The sequence below is a fragment of the Poecile atricapillus genome, chromosome 1 (assembly GCF_030490865.1).
Source record: "Poecile atricapillus isolate bPoeAtr1 chromosome 1, bPoeAtr1.hap1, whole genome shotgun sequence".
NCBI classification, from domain to species: Eukaryota; Metazoa; Chordata; class Aves; order Passeriformes; family Paridae; genus Poecile; species Poecile atricapillus.
In genome coordinates this window covers 134,456,240-134,481,339 of record NC_081249.1, presented here as the reverse complement: position 1 = coordinate 134,481,339, position 25,100 = coordinate 134,456,240, and the positions used below count along the sequence as shown (strand labels likewise).

Here is a 25,100-nt window from a genome sequence, read left to right as displayed (position 1 = left end):
ACAGAGGGCTCTGCCATGGGTAATGTCCTACTGATGTGTCAAGGCTGATGGCTGACTTGTCTGCTTTTTTCCCCCCTCTCCCATTTCAATGCAGAGGAGTACGAAGAAGAAGGTAACAAAAAAAAGCGGAACGTAATTTATCTTTCTTTGATTCTTGGTCCTGCTTTTCTCTTGTCTACATTTCACCCTTCTCTTTGGTGTTTGCTGCTAAAGGCAATCTGAAACACTTGATCAGTAAACCAGTTGGACAACAACAAAAAAAAAAAAAGGAGTTTTTTGGGGCTGCGATGTGCAGAGCCTTCATGTTACAGTGAAACGTAGTATTTGTATGAGGCAATGGTGAAAAAGCTGGGAGATAATCTGTCCAACTTTTTGCAGAGCACCCACAACATGTCATTGGTGAAATCCTGCCATTCTCATTTTGGCAGTGTCCACAGATTAAATTTTGAAATTGAAAAGAAGAGCAGGTTGTCCAGCTCCTGAGGAGCAGCCGACAGGGCACTGCTGAGGATAGAAAAGGCAAGGCAGAGAACCAACTGGCAAAGATGAAGTTTCTTACCATGCCTTTAGCTGGCAAAATGTGATTTGACAAGCTGTGAGAGACAAAGTGCTGATCTGGAAAGATGGAGCATGAAAAACCCTTCTCACCCAGGTTGTTTCACCTTTTGTAGTCAGCAGGGATAAGATGATATTGGAGATGTATCACTGTCTTTGCTGGGCACTTTTGACACAATGGCTTCAGTTCAGGCAAGCGTAGCTGCCAGTTGTCATCCTTCATTTTCCCAAGGTTTCTGGAACAGAGCTAAGGGCCAGCTCTTGGAATTTCTCCCAGGATCTGCCCTTAGTGTCTAGGGCATCTTCTAAGGGGTCAAAAGGAAAACCTTTTACTGGAGGTGGAATGTTTGCACATGGAGGGTATGAGACCAGCTCAGACACAGAGAGTTGTCCCTGTGTAGAAAAGTCAATTTTGGGCATTTATACACAGCAACTTGTTTCTTTTTTTTTTTTTTTTTGTCATGGATTTCTCCAAGTTGCTGCAACAGGCAGCAAGTGGTGCTGTGGTGGTGGGGACAGAGGTGCAACTCTGGCCATGGTGAGAGTAGTTTATCTTATCTTTGAGTACATTATCTTTGAGTAACTATTTCCCCTGGCATTGCTTCTGAAGGGACCAAGGGCTCACAAGGGCCCAAAAAATAGAAAAAGAAAATAGAGACACCAAATAGGTTGTAGAGCTGCCTTCAGTCATCATCTTTCTCTCCGATCCTGCATGGAGTGGCAGAGCCAGGAAGGTGAAGGCATTCTTCATGCTCCATCCTTCATGTCTTGTCAAATATCAAAAGAGCAAGTGAAGGGTGTTGCTCCTAAAGACAAGCCTTTCTTAAAGGAAAAGCATTTCTTGCCTTTTTCCTTTCTTCCCTGTCTACTTTTTGTTTTCAAGTATTTAATGACTGATATGAAATTAATAGGCAGGTGACTTTTAATTTCTTTTTAACCTGCATGACTAGCTCCTCTGAGGTGTATCTTCTCTTTGCTCCATACTTTTGCTTGACCTTTGTGTCTCTTTCTGATGTCATCCATTTCTTTCCCATATAACTTTTCTCCATCACTTTCTAACCACCATTTTTCTCCAGCCCTTATCTCACTCCAACACCAGTTTCTAACAGTTTTCTGTTTTCATTTTCCTGCTTGCTGTTGCTTCTTGTTCCATGACACTTGCCACCTGAAGCTCAGGAAGAAGGTATGTGACATGGTTTCTGCTTTCCTTCTCTCCCAGTGTGGAGGGAGAATGTGTGTAAAGAAATCCAGATCAAATGGTTCACACCCAGTGTCCAGGACTCTGTTTTAAGTCACAGACATCAATGCGATAGTGGACATTGATGTAGTTTATTGAGCTGGTAGGAAATTTGGCCTGTTTTATTTGTTTAAAAAAACAAAACCAAAACATTTATGCATATGAAAGAAATAAAATGCATTTACACATATATAAATAGATATAAAAATGTATATAATATGCACACAAATACTTTTTTATCTATACATATATAAGTGTGTGTATATGCATATATGTGCATGAAAACAAGCATATATATATATTTGTTTTATTCTACCATTTTTTACTGAACTGCTTGACTTATTTTTGGCACAATGGTATCAAAATGGATATTTTAAAGGGAGGGAGACACCCTGCAAAGTTTATATTCATCTGGTAAAATTCAGGAATGAATTTGTTTGAAATTTCAAAAATTGATAAATATTGGTGAAAGATTTTCACCATGTGAGAAAAATGTAAAGCAAAAGAAAAGCAGCAGTTTTATTTTTGGTTCAAAATTCACCAAAAGTTTGGTTTAGGGTATTTTAGCCAGCTCTAATAAAGAATAACATATTGGATGCCTTTTTATGTGGTTTTCACTTGTGGTCATATTCCCATATTTCAGTAACATTTATAACCCCGTAATGTGCCCATAAAAATGTTATTTTTAATTCTCTCTCACCCTGTAATTCCATCATTGTGTATTCTTACCCATAATGGCCTGGGAGCTTGGCAAACCTCAGGAATGTTCCAATAACATATTTCCTGTTTTAATTTTTCTCCTCCCATTTCTTTTGCTGTGTGATGTTTCCTACCCCCAGAAGAGGCTCAGGAAGAAGGTAGGTGAAGCAGCATCTCAGCCCTGCTGGTTCCTGCACCAGCAGGATGATGTGAACCTCGATTTTGCAAGATGGTAGAAGAAAGCAAGAGACAAGAGAAAGATGCTGGGATTAACTATCTGCAGGCAGAGGGCTTTTCTTGTCCCTTGCACAAATTTCACTGAGGGTACCCCACATCCCTGAGTATCTGTGCAGACACCTCTGATCCAGTTTTGGGGAGGAAGCAGCACAGAAAATGTGGATACCATCCCTTCATCCAAGACCCAACATGCTTTGAGGCTGATTTTTAGCCCTGGGTATTTATGTGCCATGGAATAACTGGTGTCTGGCTAGGAAGGTTTCTATCAGGTGTCAGCTGGTTTCTACTACATTGCTTGGCAGATCATGTTCAGATGGGTTTTGAAGCCAAAATCCATCTGTGGTTAAAATATTTGCTTAGCCCTATGTTATATAGTACATATGCTATAATATGTAATATTATATATAAAATATATATATTATAAGTTTATAAGCTATAATATATCATATGATATATAATATACATAATGCTGCAGAATTATAACCATGTAGATGCTGGAAGTAACCCCAGCTGGCTCCCCACATTGCACTGGCAAGGTGGGACAGACAGGGTGGAAGAGGAGCTGGAACAGAAACTCACCCTTTGCACGGAGAGGTTTGAGATGTGGTGCTCCGAGTGCAAGGAGCCAAAGGGGGTGTCGGTTCCATATTTGCAAAGCTTTGTGCTATGGGCATATTTTAAACAGGGGTAAACCTGTTTGTAGTGCCACAATAGACCCACTCTGAGCAATTCGCACCCTTTTTACAGCATCCAGGTCCAGATGGTTTTACATTTCTTGTGTGTGCTCTGGTCACCTGTCTCCATTTCATCTCCTCCTCTGTTTCCTTATTTCATACATCCCCTGCTTTTTTTTTTTTTTTTTTTTAATATATTTTTTTTAACCCTCTGTTGCATTCACACACCTTTTAGTCTAACTGTTCTCGTTTTCCATCTCACTGCTTTTGCTTCCTGCCACATCCCACCTGACGAAGCTCCTCCAGCAGGTATGTGCCATCACCTTCCAAACCGCTCCCTGCTGTCTCTTGGTGGTGCTGGTGGGGACTCCAGGGTGGTGCCAGAGGAGCAGTACCAGTTTCTTTGCCTTTTTGCTTCTGTTGTCTTTGCTTTCCACGTCCCCCCTGTGCCCGGCTCTGCCGCTGGCTAACACACAGGAATAATCTCAGTGCAAGAGTCGGCTCACTGTAACCCGGCCTCTCTGTCCCGTGCAGGGCTCACCATAAAGCCCATCTGGGCAAGGGCAGGGCTGTCCTCTAAAACTGGAACTAGAGAGAAATTCCAGCACGTGATATTTGAGCTTACTGTGATATTTTCCCTCTCTGATACACTCTTGCTTCTTCCCTTCACGGGGTGAAGTTGTTTCCCAACCACACGTGTCTCAAATTCCTTTCCCCTCCTGGCCATTAGCACGTCCTCTGCTGGGATGAAACTGTTCCCTCTGAGCAGAATTTTCAGCCTAGGAACGGTTTTCAGCTTATTTCAGCTCATGTAACAATGTATTTCTCCTAATGTTCCTTTGCATCCTGTCCCGTGGCTGTTCACACCTAAAGAAGCTCAGGAGGAAGGTATGTGACGTGACTCCTGAATTCTTGTCTTTCAGAGTAAGCTCTGGCTTAGCCAGTAAACCATAAAATGGCAAAAGGAAACGAGAGTTACAAATAGGCATATTAATATAGACTAAAACTTGCCACCATTTTGTGTTTTGTACCGTCTGCCTTCATGTTCTGTCTTGACATTGAATGCACTGTCGATGTACGTGGTAATTGTTGCATGAAAAAAAAGCTTGAAAAGTGCTGGGAAATGTAAACCTCTTAAAAGGATGAGTGTTGAAAAGCCTTTACCCTGAGATTAGTTGGATCTCCTTGGCAGGCTTATTTTGGACCATTTGGGGTGGATCTGGCCTGCAGACTATATACAAAGTGATCATGATTGGCTGACATTCTTACAATAGCCTTTCCACACATCTTTTTTTTCAGCTTAAACCCCATGGTATAGAGCAAATGGTGATAAATTCGATGCTTTAGCTTTGCAAATGATTAAAAATGGTATTCTTGTTCATATAATGGAGTTTCTATGCCACTGTTTCATGGCAGTACTTGCAGACACCCAAAACCTGCTGGCCTCAGGTTGTAAATTCACTTGGGCAAGTATCAGGGTTATGAAACAGTGTGCTGCTCCTGGCTTTGGGCAGGGCTGCAGGAATGGCTGTATAAGACAAATGTCATCTGATATGGCTGCTTAAATCAGCTTTATGTTTTTATATCTCAGACCATTTGCACCCTCACTTCCAGAACTGCTTTTGGTATCCATACTCATTTTATTTCCTTGCAACGTATTCTTAGTCTTTCCCTCCGCCTCCGTTTTGCCCAAGTGAAAAGTTGTTCTGATGTTTCTAACGCTCTCATCTCCCTCTGCATTTTGCTCTATGACTCTTCCCACGCGCTAAAGCTCATGAGGAAGGTATGTGCCATGACTTGTGAATTCCTCTGTTTCTGTCTGGGGTGGTAACTCGTGCAGGAATTCTGGAGGTGGTTGAAGATGAGCCGATGCAAAAAATACCCTCTGCACGGTTGCTTTGCTCTCGTAGGATAAGCGGTGTGATGAGTAATAAGGACTAACTGCTGTTTGAAAACAATGCCCGAGGCACAGGCTGGGCACTGCTGAAGCATTCCCCAGCACCTGATGTCTCCAGCCAGGCTATTCCTATGGACACCAGCTGGTACAGTGCTCCTCAAAGCACTTCCTCAGTGCCACGCCCCAGGCTTAGAGGTGGGACAGCCGTGTCCGGAGGCAATACTGTGTCCCCCAGTTGGGTGCACCTCTTTCCCAGTTCCCCTGCCACTGCACAGAGACAGAACTGCCTTTTTAGCAGTGTATGGAGATATGGAGAGACTTGCACCCAAAGTCCAGAGCGTTTCAACAAGTGCTCCAACACGGTGTCATACATAGCTTTTACTCTTGGGGTAAGGATTGGACTAAGTGGCATCATTTTAGCTGGAGCACATTTGAGAAAAGATGTAGTATGTGCTTTTTCCATAACCTTTGGGGTGTTTCTGGGTTAATGTGCATTATGCAAAACCAGGGGTGGCAGGGTTGCATTTTTACATGATTTTATAGCCAGAATTAAGGTCCAGATCTGGTAAAACCATCTCTGTAATTGGCAAAATAGAAGGTCATGCTTCTTAAAGCATCAGCCTGGCAGCCCAAACCCATTTACCTTTCAGTTGCCCTTCTGCCTGCCCCTCTCTGCTTACCCAGCCAGGCTTCCATGGGATGCTTTATCGTGCAGGTTGGAGAGCAGTAACGTGCTCGTGCTCACCCCCCACATCGGTGTGCAGCCCTACACACCAGTGGTGAAATCCTGGACACCAAGGAAATCAATGCCAGCTCCTCAGAGCCCATTGATTTCCACACTGGCTGGGATTTCTATGCACATGAATAAGAGCAAGTTGTCTATACCCTTTTTGCACATTCAGACTTATGGGTAATGGACTTACTTTAAATACAAGTCATGTTTTTGTCAGCCAAAGGCTACCAGTGGCATTTGATTTATAACATTATGAATATATATGTTAATCATCTGCATTTTTATATCCAAACAACCCTTCCTCTCCACAATTCTAATTGACATTCACATGTGCCCTCTATTTCTCACTTAATCTTATTAATGGTGTTTATCCCTTTAACCCCCACCCTCCACCACCTTGGCTAAGGAAAGTGTAAGGGTTTTTAATTATCCTCTGTTTCTTGCTTTAATTCTCTTATCTTTCTTTGCATCTCTTTCCCTGCTACTTCCCTTTTAAAGAAGTCCATGAACCAGGTATGTGACTTCTGGATTCCTCTGCATCAATCTGAAGGGTTATTGTGTGTTGGAAATTCAATTCCACTTGGCAATTTCACAATTGGGTCATATGCTGAATTGGGACAAAATGGAAACTTTTCAATCAACCAAAAAAAAAAAAAAGATGAACACTTTGTTGACAGCTTTTGAAAATTATGTGTTTTATTTAGTTAAAACATTTTGTTCCAACTTTTTTTTTCCCTCTCTCCTCTATGGAAGATTTCCAAATTTTGAAATGAAAATTCTATTTCAGTTGCTTCTGAAGCATTGCCTTTATGGATAATGTGGGGTATATATAGTGTAATGCAAGAACAAATCTGGAATAAGAAGTTGCCACAAGGCAAAAAGCGGAAAAGTTTTGTTGCAGAGATGTTATCTTCTCTGCAACCTTTATGGTTGTCAAATGTTTCTATTTTTTTGACCAAAATCTCAGCTAAATCCATGTGAGTTCTGAAATATTGAAATTTAATTGAAGCTATAATTTATGTTGGAAAATTTTAACAGTAACTCTAGTATTATACTCAGGAATTCAAAGATGGTGGAAGTAAACATAAAAATCAAATATTAACGATAAACTGTAACTTGCAGCTTCCTCACTCGTCTGACCAGTCATAATTTCTTCATCACTCTGTGATGCATAATAATGAGGATAAAGCTAACTGCTGCATGAAAAATGTAGTAACATTTTTTGTAGACAAACATCTCAATGTATGAGCTGTAATAACAGGCGCTTACCGGACTTGAAGCCATCCTCACAGTGCGTATGGGAATGTTACAATGTTTATTACCTGAAAAAGCAGAAACTGAACTTGCAGTGTCCTTTAAACTGTCTGTGGAAATTATTCTGTGCCATTTGGAGTAGCTCTATTAAAGTAGTCTCATCTCAGCAGCCTCCCACCCCAGCTATTTCGCTCTGCTGTCCACAGAGGGAGACCAGCCTCTTAGTTCAGATCAGTGCTTTTGACAAGGCTGGAGGGAGGTGAAAGCTGATTGATTTTTACATGACTTAATACTTCAACATTCATCTCTTCACTGCTTCTCATATCTCTCCTGTTCTCATCGCTTCTGGCTTTGCATCCTTCTCTTCTCTTTTTAATCGCATTCATTTTTGTCTCTTAATCTGCACCTAAGGTTTTTCTGACTTTGATTTGCACAAGCTAAAGGTCATTGCTTCCATCACAGCTTCTTTGCCTGCCTCTGTACCTCTTTTCCATGATATTTATTGAACTGCTACTCACCACTTGAGAACTGGTTGTCTAGCACTGACAGAAGTATGAGCTTGAAATTTGTGCAAAACACAATGTATTAACATAATATGACAAACAGTAAAGCCATAACAACAGCCTCCCCATGCTTTCTTTTCCCTCTGACACATAAAGCACAATAAAACCAAAAGACAATGTAAATATAACAAGCTTAACAAAAAGCTTTTATGTCAGAAGAAGACGGTCCCAGCTTTTCATGTAACTGCATGATTATTTAGTTTCTCTGTTATTAATGCTGTCTTTGCCTACCACATCTCCTAAGTCACAGCTTTGGCCTGCACAAGTTACAGTTGATGTTGTGGAATTCTTGCTCTAATTCTTTCATTTTTCCTTCTTGACTCTTTCCACCTAACCAAGCTCATGTTTGTGACATCTAAATTCCTACATACGAATCTGAAGTGTTCCTGTACATAGGAATTTGAAGATGTTGAAGAATACCAGAATCATGAAGAATCAATCCATTCTTTAAATTCCCTAAAACTTATTTTCCCTAAAGGAAAGCATAAATATTGTTTGTAACTGAAGGATCACCATCTAAGAAGCTTAGAACAAACTTTTTTAGTGTTCCTGAAAACTTTTATATCTGTGACTACCCCATAGCCCCTACAGAAAGCAGGTACCTGAGCTGCAGAAACCCAAGCCTGTTTACACTCGCAGGCAGTGGACTGCAGCAGGATTCTGGCACACAAACTCAAGCAGTTCTAGTCCTCTGCAGCAAAGACAAGCTCTGTGCAAACACAAATATTGCCAGTTCTGCAGAGCTAAGCCTGGACTCTGCCAGCAGAAATTCTTAGATGGTGGAGCTTCAGGTGCAGGCATAGGGATACATCCAAAGCGGTACCTCCTTCAGTAACTCTCACATCCTCATGCCAGCTCTGATAGCTAAAAGGGCAGCTGAAACCTAGGTAACACTAAATGCTTGTAAAATTCTCTTCTTGGGTATGTTTTCTTTCAAATTTAAGGATCACCAGTGTTACTACACTTACCCATGGTATATAAATTTGCATGACTTAAACTGTTGCAAATCATCAACATTCAAATTCCCTTTATCTTTTGTTTCTATGGCATCTCCTTCCTATCTACTTCATACCTCACTGTAATTACACTCCTTTTCCACTCTTATTAACAGTCCATCCCTATAACTCAGTCTGCAAATTATACTTCTTCAACCCAGTCTTACCAAAGTTTGAGGTGATCCCTTCCTGCATAACTTATTTCTAATTCTTTTATCTTCCTTTCCTGTGTTTTTCCCCTGACACATCCTACTAAATGAAGCTCCCCCTCCAGGTATGTGATTTAACTTCTAAACTCCCTGGTGTCTGTCTGCTGGGATGGTGTGTGTGCAAAGTGAATACAAGGTGACAGGGGATAACAACTGATCAGTTAAGGATGGATTATAACCTGCATGCCTTTGGGATGGTTCTATGTTAGTTTAATATTTTCTCTCAGTGAAGAGCAATCAGCAGTAAGGAGGAGGAAACTTACCCATTGCATGAGAATTTCACTAGAAACTGGAGAAACACATTTGTGAAAGGGTAGCTCAGCAAAAAGTCACCTTGTGGAATGCGTTAAATTCTGCCCTGTGATATGAGAATGAATGTTTCTTCCTACAGGGGAGGAGTTATTTCAAATCTCAGGGCAGAATTTGACCCATTGACTGTACATGGGGAATATAAAACACTGTGAGAGTTTGTGGTTTTTTTATGCCTGCTTTACAAAATATTTGGTGGGGTGTGCGTGTATGGCTGAAAAGCAAAATCTCCCCTGCAAATTCACATTGCTGATTTATTCCTGCTTTGCCAAAACCCAGAAGAATGACATGTAGACCTGCACAGACTTCTAATGAACCTTTTCTTCCTATGAAGTAATCCATTTGTAATTTTACATTGCAAATGGATTTGAAGAGCAGCAGTACATTTTTACAGGCATTAATGTTGTCTTCAAGGAAGAAAATGGCTTGAGCCATAGATCTAGAAGGGAACTGAGCTTCTTTGGAAGTTAGCTGAACGTTGATGATGAATTATGGCAGGTATTTCAGCAGGTTTCTGAACCACACTGCGTTTATTTCAAATGGCTGAAATACTGTTGTAGTAAAGGATGGGTCCAGTAGTGCTTTGAGAGTGCTGGCTATGTTCATGTGCATATTTCCAATCAAGGTAAACCTTGGTACACTGCGCTGTCAGGTTGTGCTTTATGCCATATGAGGATTAGAAGTGTTTTTTAAGCACTGCACTATTATCATAAATCTACCTCTTTTGCCTTTCCTGTTCCGTGACTTCTCTTTATGTGTTATTTCAAATGTAAATATTTCACCTGTTTATTTCCTAACTTCATTCTTGGCTCCCTTTTTCCTCTCTGCCCCTCCTCCCTGTTGGCTCAAAAGCTCTTTTGGTGTGTGAAATAACAGGTTCCTTGTTGTTATTCTCTTGTTTTCCATCGCAACTTGTTCCATGACACTTCACACCTGAAGTTCATGAGCCAGGTATGTGACACGACTTCTGGTTTACTCCACCTAGGTGCAACATGAAAGTGTGTATGTGTGTGAGAGAGGGAGAGAACAGGAGTCCTGGGCTGGTAGAAGAGAAGAAAACAAGAGAAACAAATATTAACCACAATTATCCTTTGCAGCCTTTTTCTCTAAGAACCTTCATGCTTACTTCTACTTTAACATTACAGCATTTTAAAGTCCTGACAGTCTCTCCAGTTTTCTCCCTGCCTTAGTTCACTAATTCCTTTTTTTCTTCCTCCCCCTCATGAGGCCCCCGGTCTCTTTCTCAGGATTCCAAGAGCTTTAAATAACTGTTCTGTTTTTTGTTTTTTTTTTCTATTTCCTGTCTTTCCATCACTGCTTGTACCATGACAACAGCAGAGGAAGCTCATGAGGAAGGTATGTGACGTACCTACAGACTCTCATCCTTTTTCTCTTTCAGTGCTGAGGAAACATTGTCAAAAACACTGACACTGTTCAAGAGAAAAGAGTATGGGAGGGAAATGATCTCTCTAGATGGATTTCAATAAACATGGAGAAAGGGTTTTTTGTTAGCCAAATCAAATCACCAAAATGGTGTTTTTTTCTTCTTGTTCCATCTCCAGAGAGTCCAAGGTTCCCAGCATAACAGGGAGGGCGTGGGGACAGGTGCTCTTAGCACAGTGCTGGTTGTGGATTGACTACTGTGCTTCTCTTTTTCTTTTATCCTCCAACCTACAGCCAATGAAGAAGGAGAATACAATGATGGTAGCTCAGTGTTGTCTTAGGACAACAAAGTCATCTTTCTAATATCTCACTCTCTTTTATGTGTTTTTGTTCCTCACTTTCTTTTAAACTCAGGAACTGGGCCAAAACATCTCTGCTGCAAAGAATCGCTCGCTGTGCATATCCAATCACCCTTGGGGAGTCATTAGTGTATTGAGAAGCCTCTATATCCTCATTAGGATAGTAGATGGTGAAAATCAAGCTCTAGAAGCTTGCTCTGGACTTGTCTTTTAGCCAGAATCTATTGTGCTCTAGCTCTCATCAGCAAAATGAATCTATCCCCAAAAAACCAGGAAAGAATCTTTTAAATCACAGTGGCATATTTGAAAATGGAGCTGAGCCCTGCATAGACATGCATCCCTCACACAGCCTTAGGTGGTCATGGGCTCCAGGCCTGGATCTACAGAAATGTAAACTTCTGCTCAAGCCATGCACTTAAAATGATGCTAAACATTAAACATCTATTCAGATGGGTGGAGCTAAATATAGCCTGGTTGCAATACTTTGGTTGAGTGGGTGCTGGAGCACACAGCCAGGGACAAGACTCACGTGAAAGGACCAAACCTAAGTGTGTGCAGGGTCAGTGTTGCTCTTGTAGAAGATAATTTAGCCCCTCCCTGGCCAGTTTAAACATACAGAAAGTTCTTATGGAGTTTTAGAGGCTGTTGAAGTAACAGGGTTCTTCCTGACTGCCCCAGCCCCTAGAACACCCAGGCAGCTGCTTCAAAAGACAAAGCCCAGCATCACTTGAAAACACCCTGCATTTTCTGTGTTTCCTTGTTTTGTTTCATTTTGCTTTTGTAGATTTTTTTGTTGCTGTTTTTATTTTGTTTTAATTTTCTTGCTCGCTTTTCAGGCTTCTTTTTTAATTTAGGGAAATACCCTGAGGACCTTCCCGAGCCCCTCTCTGTCTTTCTTTTTCTCATTCTTTTCCCTTTTTTTTTTTTTTTTTAATAGCATATTGATTTCCTTTTTTTCCCAAGGACACAGTGTGAGTTAGATGTGTTGCTTCTGAGAAGTGGGATTAAGGGAGGGTGTTTAGGGATTTCTGAGTGAAATAAAGGCAGTTCAGATGGATTCCCAGTGAAGGAGAACACTGTGTGAATATCTCATAGCCTGGGCAGGAGAAAGCAGGGTGGTGGTATTTTGGTGGTGTATCCTTGCCCTGCGTGAAGCCTTTTGGAAACCAGAAACTCAAAGACTCTCTAATCACCAGGGCAGTGAACTTGGATTGGCAGTGTCTCTTACCTTCTTTTGGCAGGGTTGCATGTGGGGATTTTGTCTCAGCCCCATGGCTCATAGTCAGAATGACCGGAATGACAGTCAAAATCCGCCATAGGAACAGGAATTTGCTTTGACAATTCCTGCTTGTCAACAAATTTTGGCCCAGTTCCTTAACTCAGTGTCTTGAAAGATGGGGCATTTCAAAATAAATCCTATCCCTGGACTGCTTTTGGTTCATACGCTATGGACAAAGGCTGGGTCATGCATTGCAGAGGATAGATTTTTTTACTGTTTAATTTTTAATAAAATACCCCTTTTTTCTGGTTTTCTGGAGGTACCTTTAAGAATTCTAACTACAATTTCTGATTTCAAGAACAACTAACCTTATTTTTGCACTTTTACAATTGTTTGTTGGCATGCTGATTTGGTGGCAGCTGGAACCAAATTCACACAGTTATTGACAGACAGGTGTCGACCCTGGCAACCAAGCTCAACAAACAAAACCAGTCATTTCCTGTCTTCTCTTTTCCCACCCCACTCTTTCTTTTGAAGTGTTACTAACTGGCAGTTTTAAGCCAAACAGGAATGTTTGTGGAAATTATCTGGGTATGTCATGAAGGAAGGGAATCCTGTGTAAATAACATACCTGATTGACTGGTTAATTATGATTACTTTTCCTCTCTCCAGGTAAAAGGCAATTTAGCTAACATGTTAAGAAGCTCACTGGCTATTTGAAAAGCAAAACAAATAAGAAAAATAAGTGGAGGAATACAAAAGCATGCTGTTGGCTAATGGTATTTTTCTTCAGGAGTGATTTGGGACTTCCTTTATAGTGGAGCAGTCTAAAATACATTTGTAATTATGTGCTGTTTATTTTCTTAGCATTGCTCTGGCATCTGGAGGCCTCAACTGAGATATGTTTTGGCAGGCAGTGTTCTTGCAGTAAATGAGAAAAGTCTAGCCCCTAAAATGTCATTAATGAAATTTGTATGGGAAAGAGTGGAAAAAAAGGAAATGTCAGTTTCTGATTTCTTTTACACATCTCTCACATCTTTTCTCTTGATTATCTCAATAACACATTTCCAATCACTCTCTCAGTTTTTTGTTATCCATCACCCTTACATCTGATTGCCTCAATAAATTTTTTCTAGTGTAAGTTTTTTGCTATTTTCCCCTCTTATAATATTTCATTTTCTTTTTCCTATTTTTTTCTATTTGCTATTCCAAATTTCCACCATCCGTCCCTAAACTACTGGATGCAAATAAGCATTTGAAAAAATATATCTTTCTGTACCATGATGTTGATAACAGGGCTCATGCACCCACTACTGAGGCGGTAATTTTTATTTTTATTTCACAATTTATTTTTTTTTTACCAGATTCAGTAGGCTGTGAGCTTTTTTACTTCACTTCCTTCCACTGAGCAAACACAGGGAAAGTCTTGTACCGCAGAATCCATCAGCATCCCTGAAAGTTCAAATGTAGTGTGTGGTTATGAAAGTCAACCTGGGTCTCTGAGAGAATGGGCCAGAATAAACACATAGGTTTAATTTATTTCTGTTTGTGAGAGTAACAGCACTGAACTTGCTGCCATTACACTGGAGTTAATAACTAAAGTTTAAAAAGAATTTAAAAAGTTTAAAAAGTTTAAAAAGGGAGGGGAGTTGACCACAAGCACAAATGTTAAGCAAGTAACTCACAAGACCAGCACATGTCTGAGAGCCAGGGAAAGGTCACTTGTTGCAAGGGAACAATTCTGTGATGGTTTAGCCTACCTATCAGGGAATTATGCCTCTCCTGGAGATGAAAAGATCATTCCCACTAATGCCCATGGGAATTTTGCATGTATCTCAGCAGGAGAAGGTGCTTGCTAAGAGAGGATGGCCTTTCCAAGCTGGGTTTGAGGAGCACCACACAGTGCAGAAGAATAAGCATCATCCCCATGGCACCAAGGTATCTCAGGGACACGTGCCCTAAGATGTCCTGTAAGCCAATGAACCTGGGGAAAACGTGTGTCATAAAGGTTTTCCCCTTCTGGCCTTCATGTGAGGCATTGAACAAAACTAGTGAAGCCTGGTTATCACTGAGACACGATTTTGTGAATTCAAGTTAATTTTAACAAAAGAAGTTCTGATTGAAAAAGGCCTAATTTTCTTCTACCCTCCAGCCCAGCTGGCCTCCTTAGAGCTTTGGTCAGGATGGTTTGAGAAAAATAATTTTGCATTTACACAAAACGACTGCTTTCCAGATGCTACATTTGGGACTTTTATAGAGTCTCTTGATTCTTTTCTGCCAAATTCTGTTTTGAGGGTAAAAACAGATTCACTCCTAGCAAAAGGGGTGTGTGAGTGTGTGTATTTCTTTTGGAAGTGCTTGAGATTTAACCAGTTTCTCTGTATGTTTCCCCTAAGATTAAATTTCCCTTCCCTCCTTTTACTTTAGCAGCTGGCATGATCTCTGTTGTTTTAACTTTCTTCCTCTTTTTCCCTTCCTGTTTTGCTACATCGTTCCAAATACAGAGGAGAAGCCCAGAATAAAGTAAGTAAGATGGGCAGAGTTTCAAAACCCTGGGATCATTTTCCTAATCTAGCAGAAGCCCTTAGATTCTGTATTAGGCAAGTGGCCACGAGAAGCCTTTATCCAACTCTCCCTCATGCAACATCCATCTGTTTGTTCCTGCATGCCTTTCCAGGATGTCTGCTTCCTTCAGAGGATGCCTTAGCAGCAGTTACTGGCCTGGGCCTTAAGACCTGTTCCTGCTAGAGTCAGAGAATTCATGGACTGTCTGAGATGCAGAAGTCTCACAGTACCCCAAAATATAGGCAGCTCAACAGTGAATGCTCTGTGAGAGGCCATGGCTGGGAAACTGCCCTTTCCATCCAGGATCATTCACAGTGGGAAGGGTGGCAAATGTTGGGCTGGGTTGAGTTGAGCTTTACTAAGGTTTCCTATGGACCTGCTGCCTCTGGGCCCCAGCACTTTCCCTCCCCACCCTGCTGGCTGCCCAAGATTGGAGTGTACAGCCCTGCACAGGCAGACTCACAGACCAGCATCTTTCCATGTGGTGGGGAATGACCATATTCATTGGGAATAAAGAGGGGCTTTAGGGGTAACTCCCTGCCTTGCACAACCTTCCAGGAAGGACAATGGTCCTTAGGACTTTTCTGGAGTAGTTTTCCACTGATGTGCTCTTTCACCCCTCGCTATCTCCACCAACATCCCCCCTTGTCAGCATGGTTCCTGAGAGCAGGGCAGGATGGGCTATTGAAAAAGCTGCATATTCTTTAAGAAGAAAATCCTTTATTTTTCTTTTCTTTTTGTTTTGTTTTTGACTCTCTGCAGACTAACTGCTCCTAAAATACCAGAGGGTGAGAAAGTAGATTTTGATGTAAGTATTCCTAAGACTGGCTGTGTTTGTCCTTTATACCTGATAATAAACATGAGTGCAAACCCACATAACTCCTCCTGTACTGGATATTGCAGAGGGTAAAGGCAAAAGTGTGATTGATTTCCCACTTGATTTCAGCAAAAGGCTACTCTCTGCTCCCTGAAACTGAATGCATTCACTGATAATGTGACTAAGCTAAAGTCATGTATTTCTTTTTTTTTGTTTATCTCCTTGAATCTTTGAAGCCACCATAAGGAGGAGAAAGTAAGTGTTTTAGGAATCTCAGATCCTCTGTCCCATTGTTACAAATGGCTTGAAAGTTGCAGGCCTTCATCTGTTGCTGAGAAATACTAGCTAAAATTACAACAATAAGTAAAGATCCCAACACCTTCCTATAAAGTTGTTAGAAAAATGTAGAAGTTCTGGTGTTGAAACCCTCCACAAAAATATTTACTTTTCCCCAAATGCAGGAATATTTTGTAGGTAAGATTTGTATTACAAAGCCAAGAGGAGGCAGCTAAGTATATGCAAAGACAGGTGTGTCTGCAAAGCCATGTATAAAATATGGTGTAGGGAAATGGGAGATTTGTATTTACACTTCTGGGCTCCTGACTGTTGCATGAATAAGTGTCTGATTGAACCAACAGCCATTAAAGTTAATCCATAGATTTCCATGAAAGTCTACAGATACTTTCTACTTTTGTTTCTCTGTGTATGCAGGGTGCTGGGAATGTCCAGGACATAATACCCAGAGCAATATGGACTTAATGCATTTTCCTGCTTTTCTAGGACATCCAAAAGAAAAGGCAGAACAAAGACCTGATTGAACTGCAGGCCTTGATTGACAGCCACTTTGAAGCCAGAAGAAAGGAAGAGGAAGAGCTGGTTGCCCTCAAGGAGAGGATTGTGAGTCCTTGTACTGCTGTTTCCCTGTACTAGATTGAGAGATCATCTGTAGATGAGAAGCTGAAACCACTGTCAGACTTTGACAGAAAGCTGTGCTGTCACGTACTGAAGTGACTGCTCAAGTCACCATCAAATGGCTTCTCTTTCTTAGCCTCTTGTTTTATATCTGAGAATTGTACAAGAGACCCCTCTGCATGTTCTAGAAAAAGGTGGCTCACACTCAATGAAGCAAAGCTCTTGGTAGTGGGGTGTAACAGTGGAGGCAGGTAAAGCCATGATGATGATCCAATGCCTCTGGCACTGCTCCCTGCAGGAGAAGCGCAGAGCTGAAAGAGCAGAGCAGCAGAGAATCCGGGCTGAGAAGGAGAAGGAGCGCCAGGCAAGACTTGCGGTATGTGTCTTTGCTTCCCTCTCCTTGTCTCTCCATTGAACTGGAGAGATCGCTAGAGACAAAAAACCAACAGGTTCTGATTGCCTCAGTCCAGAGGTGAAATGAGCAAGGGCAGAAAACAGGAGTTGCTAATTCTCATCAATGTACTTCTCTATCACATTCCCTGCACTGACACTGGCTGCTGGGAAAGCTGGGCATCTGTCCTAGAGTAACTTGTTTTGTGTGTCACACTCCACAGGAGGAAAAGGCACGGAGAGAGGAAGAAGATGCCAAGAGAAAAGCTGAGGATGATCTGAAGAAGAAGAAGGCTCTGTCCTCCATGGGTGCAACGTACAGCAGTTATCTGGCTAAGGTAAAATCATGGATTGATGAAAGAAATATGAAAACAATAATCCATTAAGTTGACTGGGGACAGTCTTCATTAGCAGTTGAAAAAACGGCCCAATGTTGAAATTGTTTCATTCAGGCTTGATTTCTGCAGTCTGATGCTAACTGATATTCTGAAAATAGGCTGACCAGAAGAGAGGAAAGAAGCAAACAGCTAGAGAGACGAAGAAGAAGGTCCTGGCAGAGAGGCGCAAGCCCCTGAACATTGACCACCTTAATGAAGACAAGCTGAGGTAACATGTTTATCCTAATTTATGGAATGTAGTCCACTGATATTTGTTCTTACTGTCCTGAAGTCTTCTCTTGTGATAAAATGAGGTAGAGGAGGGGGCCTTCCTTGAAATCCATAATGGGACACACTTAAGTAGTGCCCTTGCTTAACCTGGAGAATGGAGGAGTAATGGGAATGTAGGGAAGTGTTGAAATGGTTTGGTAGCCCTCTAGCTGTGCTCCTGGAATAGCTCTGCTAATTAGGATTAGTTGCTTACAGGACTGGCTCTGGAATTGGCTGCACAAGCCTACAGAGTGGTATCTGGGGTATCTGTTCCCAGGGGTGAGTTAATGCTGCGAAGGTATGAATAGGATCTCCACGAAGGCTGGAGGTTTGGACGCTAACTGCTCTGCTGCAGAGCAGTCATCAGATGATAGTCTGGACCGCACATGTTGGAGTTTACACATGATTGAAAGATGAAGTTGGCTCACCTCAGCCCTGACACAGATGAGGCTGCACAATGGCAACTACTCTCCTTATCTGGGTGACCTTCAGAGTTCTCCTTCCTTCTTGTCTGATTCCACTGCAGTCTTATCTCTCATTAAAAGTTAAGGGGGAAAATTGGAGGAATTATGTTAATGTGTGACACATGCAAGACTGCAAGTCTAAAAGATTTGAAGGTGAGAAAAGTGTGACCTTGAAAATGATGAGTAGCTTTAAAAGAACAGAGAGGGTTTACAGGAAGATGTGTGAATGGCACTAAATAAAACTCATTATGTGAGTTTCATATTGAATGAAACATCATTACGTGATGTGAAAACAATGGAAAATCTCTGATGTCATGTGTTTCTTCCATCTTCTCCCATAAACACACAGGGACAAAGCTAAGGAGCTGTGGGACTGGTTATACCAGCTAGAGACTGAAAAGTATGACTTTACAGAGCAGATCAAGAGGAAAAAATATGAGGTAAGTTGAGAAGCCATTGTGCTAATAGCCCTGGGTCCAACATGTAAAACTCTCTGTGATTTCTCTGGCAAAAATCATGTTGTGACTTTATTTGGGTCTCCAATGACCCTGCAAGCAAGCTGCTTGGTACTGCATTCCCCTAGTGTACATACTTGAACTGGATTTTACATTTTAGGCTAAAATTGAACAGGTCACTTCTAAGGTTTTCAGTACCCTATGGAAAGGCAATCCCAATGGAAATTGGACTCCCTGCCCTCTCCTGAAACATTGTTCATTCTTGTTTATCTATAGGTAACTGGCCTGAAAATTCAGTAACTCCGAGTTCACACACCTCCATTGCAGAATAATATGTTTAGATCCATCTTTGAGTTCAAACTTGAATGTTGTAAGTTTATTCCATCCCACAGAGATTACCTGTGGACTGAGCTCTCTGGAGTCACTGAAAACTGTCTCCAGCCAGGAGCATCTGACTGAAGTGTGATATGGTAACAGAAAGTGGACACGTTTCCTTCTCACAGTCACTGGATAGGGTGGCACTCACCCACATTAGGTTTCAGTGGCTGAGAAATCCTACTGGATCTCTCTCGGTCTTGCTCTCCTTTTAACTCCCAATCACACAGACACGTGCTACAGGCAGTGAGCAACACCAATGTAACTATCTCAATCTCTCTTAGATTTTAACAATGCGTTGCAGGCTGCAGGAGCTTTCCAAGTTGTAAGTACAATGAACTTGCCTGTGTAACAGCAGAAGCAAAGGCTACCAAATGCATGAGCCTGCCGCATGGTCAGAGCCAGGTGCCAGACAGGAGCTGGCACTTGGCTCCAAGTGCAGAGAGAAAAGAGAAAAATGGATCTTGTGTCTCTCCATTCACTTCCTTTTTCTCTCCCTTTCCATTCTTTGAAAAGATATAAAGTGTGGTAATTTAGAAAAAGAGTCAGGACTCCAACAGGGATTTGGTTAAAGAACTGAGAATTCAGTCTACTGACAGCACCTTAAAATAATTCCCTATCCAAAACTCCATATCTAAAATCAGGTATTACATGCATGGGAGCATCACCCTGATGCACCCGGGCTAAGTGCAGAAACTTAGGGATACACGTGTAATAGCTTGGACTACAGCATATAGAGAAGAGCGTGGGGCTTGGAAAGCCTCTCCACCTTGTGGCACATGGTTATCTAGAAGACTGGCAGAGGGCTAGCTTAAGGATAATAGGCCAAGTGGGTGTGGAAAAACAGGAAATAAGGCCAGGGGAGGGGTACATGCTTTGGTAATGAGACCTCTACATAAACAAAGAGGTGGGTGCCTGCTGATGAAAAGCAAGGAGACAAAGTACAAAGAATGAGCAAAGGAGAAGGAAAACACACAGCTAAAATGGGAGAGGAAAAGTGGAAGAATAAAGGGAGGATGACAGCAGGAAAAAAGGAGGAGAAAGGTAAGTGAAAATAGGAAAGAGAATGAAGGAGACACAAGCAAGGATGCAAGGGAGAGACAAAGGAAGGAAGTGGGACACAGAAGTAGAGCCATTCTTTAGCTCTAGTGTCTGTTGCTCTTTGGTGCTTCATTGGAGAGTGAGTGTTGTAGTCACAAACATAAGGTTATGACTGAAGGTAAGTCTTAAGTGCTTGGGTCAAACTGAAGAAAACTGGTTCTCCTCAACACTTAGGGAAAATACTTGGTTGAAAAATATGAATTTAAACTGCTGTGAAAAATACTAAAACTTCCACAAGTAAGTACAAAAGCAAGTGATCTGTTGATCTTTCCTTGCTTGTGTTGTGCTGTTCCTGGTGACATTTCAGTCTCTTATATTTTTTGTTGGCCATGGAAAGACATGAGCCAGGAATTACCAATTCCTGGGACATCTGGAATGTATGACTTTTGTTTTTCTTTTTTTGCACGCCGGGAATGTCAAGTGCGACTTCAAATATTTACAGAATTTGGGTCATTAGTTCTTGGACCGGCAGAGCCTGTGCCGAATTTTGAATTGTGCCAAAAGCAAAAGCAAAGCATACCTCTCAACAAGAGCATTTCTTCAATCCAGGAAAACTAAGCTGAACACAGACTAGTTACAAATGAGAAGATGGAGGGGAAAAAGAGGGATCCCTATCACACCCTAGTGTTTTGTAGGCTTTTCCAGTACATGAGTCCCAGCATTTCAGTAATGAGTCCAGGCCTACAGACCAAACTGAGTTACTAAGTCAGGCCATAAGGTTTTTATCCCATGCAAGGTAGGTATGTGCTTTCCTATGCATCAGGTCATCTTCTCTTATTAAATGAGTGGCTGGGAAAGTGGTGAGTGCTGCAAGCTCCTCACCTCCTGCTCTGCCAGCAGCAAAAGGTATTGCAGCAGAATGTGATACCCATCTTCCATTCTTGAGGTCCCCACCCAAAGACCACTGAAGATCTTTGGGTTTACACAAACACCTGATGTTCAGGAGCAAGGGAAGAGTGAGAAGGTGAGATTGAAACATGCAGGTGATGGAGCCATCCAAGAGCTTTCCAGTTGGCCAAGGTGACATTCATTCCAGTTTACCTGCCTGCAGCTTGACATGTGAGTCCATAGGAGATTAATTTCAATATGCAGAAACACTTCTATTAAGGGTTATAAAATTCTAGCTCTTCTGTCCCTTGACATGTGAAGGTGGTTTGCAGATTTATTGCCATGAAGTAACATTTCTGTCCTTCAACCATGGGTGAGCTTTTATTTCAAAGGAAGTATTAATTCCTACAACAGGCACCTGTTTCAAGCACTTTAGCAGGTAAAACTCTCCTCTCCTTGAGGGAACATTGTTTCTTTGTCTCTAAAAACCCTGGTCATGTATGTTGTTTGCAGATTGTCACCCTCAGAAACCGGATCGATCAGGCCCAGAAGCAGTAAGTATTTATATCCCCTTCCTAGCTCCTGGCTTGGGGATATCTTCTCAGTGTTCAAATGTGTCACTTCAGCCTCAACACTGACATTTTCTTGTTGCAATGAAATGGGGCTAGAGATGGAAGGGCCACTCCCATCCTGCCTCACATTGAGAAAATGAAGGGGAAACTGAAGTGAATGTAACACCTAACAAGAAAAAAAACCCTGTTTCTTCACTATACCATACCTTCAAAAATTTCCTCGGCTTATTGTTGGGTTTTTCAAACACCTGATAGAGGTGCTTTGAATACTTGAGGGAATACAACCCTTGTTTATGAAGGATAAACAAGTGGTTGCTAAGATTACGAAGAATGGTGTGTAACAAGACTAACATAATGGGGTTACTGTTGTGAGTTCTTTTCACTCATCAGCTCCCTCCCACTTTCCTTCTCCACAAGACTATTTCATTACTTTTTTGAGTCTAGTATCTTTATTCTAGGTATTTTAATGGATTTATGAGATATCAGGAGTAGACCCATTGGGGGTTAGAACATGCAGAAGACTAACACTCACAGAGAAGTAACTGCAGGGCAGAAGGGGAGGAGAGCTCGCCAGTGGTGTTTGCTCTTCCCTGTGCATCTGTATCTTTTTAGCAAAGTCATGCCAGGAATGAAGCAGTGATCTTTGGTGGTATCTTTGGATGACAGGAGTGACCAGTTACTGCCTTCCCACTTCCCAAAGACACTCTGACTCATCAAATGAATGTAACACTGCGGGTTGGTTGTCTGTAATGCCAAACATAAGGCTTGACCTTCCTGTGGTATTTTCTGTACAGAGGTGTAGGCTGATAAACCTCAGCAGAATGTGCAGACAGGTGCCCTGGTTTGTCTGGGTGTTCCTGCTCTTGAGGGGCACTACCACACCACCCACAACAGCCTGCTGCCTGTTTGTTCCCCCAAAAGACATGATACTCTTTCAGGACATAATTTGAAAAGGTTGCACTGAGAAGCCCAGAGCTAATGAGATTTCTGTGTGCTTAAATTTCTATCCACGCTAGACACTATCATTCCAAAGCAGTGCCTGCCAGCGTGTTATACAAGGATCAAATGAGTCTTTTGCTTCAGACTTTATTAAATCTCCTTAAGCACACTCTAAAGGTTAGGTGTAACATCAAACATCACAGGTGCTTGTGGACATAAAAGGACTCTGTCTTTGTTTGAGGAGCTATTCAGTTCCTACACTGGGTTTTGAACCTTCAGAAAGGCTGGCAAAAGGGACATAAAGCTTAATTTAATATAAGCAGAAAGTGCATGCTCTCTTTTATGTAAACCATCAATTTTTTCAAATAGGCCAAGCCTATCTTGGTCAAAGGTAAAGTATCCACTATGTGTGTGTCTCTGTCACTGTGCTACATCCTTCTGTAAATATGACTGGTGCTCTTGAACCAATCCATGGGGCAGCACAACAAAAATCTCCCCAGTTGTGATGTCCCCATGTTTTTCTTCTCCCTGGAGGAACCAGGGGTTCTGAAGAAAGGTCTCAATTGACAGCAAGGCCCCAGCACCTTGTGTTTGGTCCCCAACCCCACAATCTGCCACGTCAAAGAGCTGCCCCCACTTTGCATGTGCTTTGGTTCAAGAAGCAGCCTCATCACTATGTGTGTGAGATGGAAGGGTTTGGGGGTGTGCTGAGCCCCACAAGGTGCTGCTAATGGGAACTAGTGCAGAATCTAACTCAACTAACTTCCTGCCTAGCCCCATTCTGAGTTCAGGCTTCTCAGGCAGAAGGTAAGTGACTTGCATGCAGGATTGTGTGCAAGATCTCTTGGAGACAGTTTGCCTCAGGTGCTTTGAGTGGGGAGTGTAGCTGGACTGCTCCCACACAATATGAGCAAGACAAGGATACTGATATGAGAGCAGGCCTAAAAAGTTGGTTGGATTGTTTTGGAGGCTCTTGCTCTCATGGTATAAATAGTCACTCTGCTAGAGCAAAGCACTTCTTAGTTGTATATAAATTAGTGTTCAGCTTTTTGCCTCCACTGCTGAATGGAGCATCTGGGGAATTTGATCAGGGCTCTTTTGTACTGAGCAAATTTCTCTAGATAGAGATCTAAATCCTAAAATCCAGAGCATAGCAGATTAATATACAGAAAACATTCAGAAAATATCAAGTCTGACCTGTCACTTAATTTGGAGACCACCTAGATTGCTACCCTGATAATCCAGGAGTCTGGAAGGGTCCATCTCTTTCAGGCATGCACATCCTGCCTTTCACACCAAGAGCCTCAGGAGAAATCTTTTTCCACAATATCAACAATATTTTTCTTAGGATGTGGTAAATGGCAGGTGTGCCCAGCATGTGAGAAGTGAAAGCAGCTGAAACCTAATCTAAGAGTCAGAAATGCAGAGTGGCCACAGAGCCCCACTGCTTCCATCATGCTGACATGTTTTTCTTTCCTTTTGCATTGTAGCAGCAAGAAGGCAGGAGCCAAGGGCAAGGTTGGTGGGCGCTGGAAGTAAAGAACCAGGCAGGATGGCCTTTAGTGGTGTGCTGAACCCCTGCTGGTCTCCTCTTTCCTCCTTCACCGGTCACTTGTGTTCTCATGCCTCAATGATAACAAAAATCGCATCAGCCTGGATTGGCTATTGCTGCTGCTTTTCTTCCTGGAGGGGTCTGGTGGCTTCCTCAGGCAAGGGGAAGCAGGTTCCCTGTGGAACTGGAATGACCCCTTGCTGGCCTCTTCAATTCCTGCTGAGCATGTCCCTTATCCTCCTGATACCAGCCCTATGCTGTCCTGTAGATTGCTGTGTACAAATCTCTGGATTTTGTAAATAAAGCACAACCAGTACCTACTCCAATGACAGCCCTCTGGAATGGTGTATTATATTTTATTTAATGCCTTCCCATTTTCCAAGAATTTCGGAACTTGTCCAAACCCTTACTTAATATCATTTGATCTGTCTCTACAAGGGGGAAAAGGCTCAGTATCATCAGCAAAGACTCAGGACTGGGGGCCTGTTTTAAGCCATCATACAGACAGATACCAAGAGCTGACTGTTCTCAGGGAGCTCATAATCTGGCTGCCAAATGTAGTTCAAATTGACTTCAAAGTTTGAGTGATGAAGTGAATCAAAGAATCAGGAATAAAGGAACAAATCTCCAGAAGTGGTAGTTTTCAGCACAATGCTTTTATTAAATGTAGACAAGTGCAATAGAGAATGATTCATTCAAATATTACATTAAAATATTTATTGAGGCTGTTAGCCTGCATGAAATATTAAAGTCCAATACTGCAGTGTGAGTTACTTGGTTAATTCAATGTAGATGTCAAAACATGAGAGGCGTACTAAATTCAAGGTGCAAGCTGTTCTGTAGGGCCTTTTGGCTTTGCCAACCCTTGAACTGCCCTGGTGGAGGAAGTCCATCAAAGTCTCTCCCGTGTTTCCAAACTTCTGTTTCTGATGCCTGTGTGGAGAGGTTTAGATGTGAAGAGGCCTTAAAGATCATATAGTTCCAACTCCCCTGCCATGGGCAGGAACACCTTCCACTAGACCAGGTTGCTCAGAGCCCCATCCAACCTCGCCTTGAACAGTATCAGGGATGGGGCATTCACTGCCTCTTTGAGCAACCTGTTGTAGTGCCTCACCACCCTCCCAGTAAAGAATTTAATCCCAACATCCAACCTAACCCTG

General features: G+C 42.0%; 1 protein-coding gene across 1 annotated transcript; it reads left to right on the top strand.

Annotated features, from left to right (window-relative positions):
• Positions 1 to 15: 15 nt before the first annotated feature.
• On the top strand, positions 16 to 24,271 carry TNNT3 (troponin T3, fast skeletal type). Its single transcript, XM_058847682.1, has 17 exons — positions 16 to 19; positions 95 to 112; positions 1,732 to 1,738; positions 2,632 to 2,649; positions 3,638 to 3,711; positions 4,276 to 4,290; positions 6,531 to 6,545; positions 10,698 to 10,718; positions 14,828 to 14,846; positions 15,651 to 15,696; positions 16,486 to 16,602; positions 16,916 to 16,993; positions 17,232 to 17,345; positions 17,504 to 17,613; positions 18,468 to 18,558; positions 21,391 to 21,431; positions 23,879 to 24,271. The coding sequence occupies exons 1-17, from the start codon at positions 16 to 18 to the stop codon at positions 23,925 to 23,927; spliced, it is 837 nt and encodes a 278-aa protein (XP_058703665.1). The 3' UTR covers positions 23,928 to 24,271.
• Positions 24,272 to 25,100: the final 829 nt, after the last annotated feature.